Consider the following 5,343-nt stretch of genomic DNA (forward strand, 5'->3'; position numbering starts at 1 on the left):
TGTGTCCATGTCCTTCATGCACTGAAACCCCTCGAGATTCCTACAATTATTTGTTCAGCAGCCCATATATTGCTTTATTTTTTGCTGTGTGTTCTCAGAGCAGTGGTCCTTGGATTCTGTGCCAATGCTCGCCAGTAGAAACTGTGATTAATCAGAGAAGTTTTTCAGAAGTCTCTAAGTAACAAATCTGTTCCCCACCGGCTGCTCCACTTTCACAGCAAAGTGCAATTAAGTCTCAATTAAGTGTGTCAATCAGGCTGAAGGATGCTACATTCAATTAGGAATGAATGACTTGTCTAGAAACAGGATGTTAAAGCTCTTGCAGCCATAAAAATAGGACTTTACAAGCTGAGAATCCCCTTCATAATTTGTCCACCAGATGGCGCTGTGTGTTCTTCATTTCTTAACCTTACAGAAGATTTCTATTGATCATATTTGTGTGATCGGTTTCTCACTTTCCAGCTGCTTTAAGTAACATTTTGAATGAAGGACTTTTACTTGTAACGGGGTATTTTTACACTGTGGTATTGTTACTTATACTTATGTAAAGGATCAGAGTACTTCTTCCACCACTGGCAGTACCAGTGATTACAGCTTTAGACCACAATGACACACTCGTTTAAGTCCAAACCAGAAAGCATTGTCATGCAGGTAGCCTGCAGCCTTATAGTGAGTGACGCGGTGGAGGAGGGAGTGTCTGTGTTGGCTCCACAAGCTCTGGATTGTGAAACCAGCAGCCTCCGGAGCAGCAGGTGTGTCGTGCACGGTCACAGTATAGACCTCCAGAGACCGGGCTTCAGCGGAAGAAAATCTGACTTTAAAACGATGAATGGGAGTGAGGTGGTGACGGCCGTGTACGACTTCGAGCGGCATTTCGACCAAAGACGAGCTCTGCAATGGATGCAGGAAAACTGGTGAGTAGAAGAGAAACTTGAAGAAATGCCCGAGAATAAGGTGGTCTTCCTCCTCCTCCTCTTTTTCCAGGACTGACTGTGGTGTGAGGTGAGTTTCTGTTTTATGTCCTGAGTGACATTTTATAAACTGGTCTCTTCTCCTTCCAATTTAATTTATAATCTAACTTGCGTTAATGCATCACAGGTGCAAACTCAGAAGAACCAGCCCAAACTCGCTCATGAAACTGGAGGATCCTGTTTTACCTGTTTAAAGTATTGGACATAGGGACTTAATGTTGCAGCTCCAAATAAATCTTTAATCTAACCTGCATTAATGCTTTAATCCAAACGGTTTATTTAAATAGAAATCTGCATACATGAACAATTAAGACTGACTTGGCCACTGTTTGTGCTGATTGTATGATGTCCCATAAAGGCACAAGCCTTAATGTTGCAGCTCCAAATAAATCTAACACTGGTAAAGGTGGGGCTCATTTTAACTTCATATGCTGCTGTAGCTTGTGAATCTACAACCTCATTTTATCTTGATCTAAAATAATCAGCTACACCATCTTTTAATGTTGCTTATACTGTATTATTGGTCAAAGTCTGGAAAAACTAGTACGTAGTTGTTAAATAAATAGTGGAGTAAAAATTAAGGTGCAGGGTTTTGGATGGACTGGTTGGTTGTCAGAAGCCCCTGTAGTGTTAACTGGGTCCTAACGTGTACTGGGACCAGTCTGGATTAGTCATCCGGTCTATTCCAAAACCACATCAGCCTCACATTTTTTATTTTTGTAAAGATTTACAGAACCAGGTAGGCGCTTTGTAACGGTGGTGTCACTGTTTCTCCACCAGTTCACCTTCAGCTCAGCTCTTATGTTCTGTCATCATCTAAAGCTGTAATCAGTGATAACTGTTGATAAGGAGGGCAGAGCAGTGCCCAGTGACTGGCAGTCCGTCAGGTTTGCTTGGCTGCACCTGCCTCTCTCACCTCCCTCTTTGTTTGCGGTTTGTGATCACGCCACATTTCACAAATTCCTCAATCAGAGCAGTGCTCAGTGACTGGCCGTCTGATTGGCCAGCGTGTCCAACACTCCACTAATCCTCCCCTATCGTTTTAAATGAGGACGGGTCCAAGGCCAGTGTCAGGTATGAAGGATGGCTTTATAAAAATCATGACACACACGTCATGTTGGCAGGACGACAACCCTGGCAAGCAGACAGCCAAATCATGTTTCATTTGTGTGTAACAACAGTTGTCTGGTGCATTCACACCCTGATTGTGTAATGCCCGTACATAACAGCGCCACATCTGTACAGTCATGTGTTTCAGGTCTGATGAGGTGATTTAAAGGTGCAGTTGGTCTGTTTGTCTTCTTCCTCTTTCTGTCACCTGAGAGGTCAAAGTACACGTTGGACTTGGGGACGGCGGAGCTTATTGCAGTTCATGACATTCAATACTGACTCTAAAACACTATTATCTTAGGAAATGTTTTCTCATCATTCATACAATCACACAAAACATTTAACACTAAAAGTTCCCCAAAGTTGGCGCTGGACATCCTGCACTCCTTGTGAAAAACTCCACAGCTTTCTGTGTGATGTTTTTTGTTTGTTTGTTTGTTTTTTTTACATTTTACACAGTCCTAAGTTGAAATCAGACCACCTGTCCTGTGTTTAACTGACAAGCTCATCCTAGTTTTTTTTTTTTGTTTTAACAGGAGCACCTCACAGTGTAGTACAGTCTATTACAGCAGCAGCACAAACTACATTCTGACATTTACTGTCAATACACACTGAGCATGAAAAGCTTCAGACATTTTCCTTAAGAATGATTTAAAACACTCCTGTTATTTGCTCCGTACCTGTTTTCTAATGCACTGAGGCGGTACAGTGTGAGGAGCTGTTAATCTTCAGGCTAACGTGAGGATGGAGACAGTGGACTAATACAGTTGGCTCTGCTTTATTCAGTACGGTGCTGTGTTGTGTCATCCACAGGACCACGTCGTTTGCGTTCTGTGGCCTCTACGTTGTGTTGGTATTTGGAGGTCAGCACTACATGAGGGAAAGGCCCAAACTGAACCTGCGATGGCTGATGGTGCTGTGGTCATTCAGCCTGGCTATCTTCAGGTGAGTCGCTGGTGCGCTACAGGAGCTGGGCCACTGCTGCTGAACAACTGTAGAGCACGTTCACACATTCAGAGCTGTGTGCTGTGTACACTGAGCAAAGGCCTAAGCTTTCACAGAATGAAAACCAGACATATCTACACTTGGTATGCGTTGCTGAAGTGTTGCGGGGGAGTGAAAACACACACCAGTAGCAGCTACACCACTTTGTTGTCTCGTCATCCTGGATGTGCTGCTCCCAAAACACTTGTTCTGGAGGACTTTTACTAACTTGTTGTTTATGTTGTATAGTTCACTTTGACGTGCCTTTATGAATTACATAGCCACATTAGGAGACGTGTAGTGACTTCTATATTTTCCCGGCCACCATAAAAAGACCATAAATGGACAATACTGGACATGAGTAAGGTGTTTGCATTGTGTGTGTTCACTCTGCAGCATCATGGGAGCATCCAGGACTGGACTCTACATGCTGCGCATCCTCACAACCCGCGGCTTCAGACATACTGTGTGCGACACCCGTTTCTACACCACCCCCGTCAGCAAATTCTGGGCCTTCGCCTTTGCTGTTAGCAAGGTCCCCGAGCTGGGTAAGGTTCCCCATTTGTCCTGCAAGCTAACACACACAGTAGCTTCTGAACTGCTAATGGCTGGGTGATTTGTAGCTGTGTAGGTTAAAAAGAAAACTAAATGTACAAAGAAAAGGTTGGGTATAAATGAAGTTAAATAAAACCATAATTTATCTTTTACAATCTTTATATTAAAGTGAAGGATTGAGGCTCAAAGGCTTGTAATTCAAATGGCTCAGGAAATTATTTGTATGAATTACAGGAAACCTCAAAAAGCAGAGGATTTTAGCATGAAAGAACACACCTGTCAGATTTCTGTATTTTGGCTGCAGTACAGTACCTGTGTTCACCTAAACCTTAGTTTGACAGTATCAAAAGGATCTGATTTCCTCTCCACCATCTGTCAGGTGACACTATGTTCGTCATCCTGCGGAAGCAGCGCCTCATCTTCCTGCATTGGTACCACCACATCACCGTGCTGCTCTACTCCTGGTACACCTACAAGGACCACGTGGCAGGTGGGATCTGGTTCATTACCATCAACTATGTGGTTCACTCTTTCATGTACACCTACTACACAGCCCGGGCAGCCGGCCTGCGGGTGCCCCGCCCCTGTGCCATGATCGTCACAGCCTTCCAGATCATGCAGATGGTGATGGGGCTGGTGGTCCTGGGCTTGGTGTACCGCTGGATGCATGAGGTGCACTGTCCTTCCAGCATTGACAATGTCAAATGGGGCTCTATCATGTACCTCAGCTACTTTGTCCTGTTTACCATCTTCTTCTACAACAGCTACCTCAGAGGATCCTCTGGGGCCAAAGGGTCCAAGGCAGAGTAGCCTGCCTGTTCTGTGCTCAGCAGTTGTATTAAAGGGTGTGAGTCACACCTAGTTAACTGGCTCCTCAGTCCCCCACTAATGATGTTTGACCTTTTATAGAAATCTATACCTCAATCAGTGACAAACCCAGGGATTTGGGGCGAGAGGAGACTTGTAATGTGATCTCATGAGTAGTTTGGAGAACAGAATGGAGAAGGATTAAAGAAGGGGGTGGAGGAATACCGTGCTGGTGTTTGACTAACGTGGTACTCGCATCACGTAAATTAATGCCTTGGCTACTTAGACTCAGGGGCACTCGCCTTATGTTTTTAAAAAGAACCTTAACTCAGGCCTATTTTCTATATGCTCTTATCCCATAAGCACTTTATTAGATGATGAGATCTGACGTTCCTCAGCCGACAGCCGTCCCAGGGTGCAGCTCTTCCAGGAAATGGGTTGTGTAATAGACCGAGTCAAAGGTTTGGACAGACTTTCCCATGTCCCCTTAAAGCTCCTTTTGCTCCTGTGCTTCGTTGTTTTCTAAAACGTTTATTCTGTTCCCAGTCTGTGCATCGGTAGTTATGCACTCTGCACATCAAAACCAAAAATCTGTGAAGCAGATTTAGTTTTGGTCTCTGTAGCCTCAAAGTCACTCAGGGGCAGACTGTGAGTGTCGGCGGCTGTGGGTTAACTTGATCGTTTCATTTGTCGGATTTTAGAGGCCGGGATGAGGCGCCAGTATTTAAAATTAGAGAGAAGTCAACACTTTTGTGTAACAAATGTTTTGGTTTTATCAGTTTAATCCTAAGGTTGTGTTGGGATTCCTGAGCCTCTTTTCCTCTGTTTGTACACAATGCATATTATTCCTTTTCAGATACAAGTTAATTTGTGGAAAATTGGTCTTTAGGTTCTTGTTTTTAATTTAATCGTGACA

At 44.0% G+C, this 5,343-nt stretch overlaps 1 protein-coding gene across 1 annotated transcript; it reads left to right on the forward strand.

Annotated features, from left to right (window-relative positions):
* Positions 1–418: 418 nt before the first annotated feature.
* LOC109962779 (elongation of very long chain fatty acids protein 6-like) lies at positions 419–5,343 on the forward strand. The gene is made up of 4 exons (XM_020604784.1): positions 419–914; positions 2,895–3,026; positions 3,462–3,613; positions 4,000–5,343. Exons 1-4 carry the CDS (start codon positions 607–609, stop codon positions 4,428–4,430), a joined length of 1,023 nt encoding a protein of 340 aa, XP_020460440.1. The 5' UTR covers positions 419–606; the 3' UTR covers positions 4,431–5,343.

The sequence above is a fragment of the Monopterus albus genome, unplaced genomic scaffold (assembly GCF_001952655.1).
Source record: "Monopterus albus unplaced genomic scaffold, M_albus_1.0 scaffold67.1, whole genome shotgun sequence".
In the NCBI taxonomy this organism is placed as follows: Eukaryota; Metazoa; Chordata; class Actinopteri; order Synbranchiformes; family Synbranchidae; genus Monopterus; species Monopterus albus.

Coding starts and splice junctions, on each gene's coding strand:
- LOC109962779 (XM_020604784.1), top strand. CDS start 607: ATGACACACTCGTTTAAGTCCAAACCAGAAAGCATTGTCATGCAGGTA. Junction 915..2,894: donor CAATGGATGCAGGAAAACTG/GTGAGTAGAAGA, acceptor TGTCATCCACAG/GACCACGTCGTTTGCGTTCT. Junction 3,027..3,461: donor TTCAGCCTGGCTATCTTCAG/GTGAGTCGCTGG, acceptor TTCACTCTGCAG/CATCATGGGAGCATCCAGGA.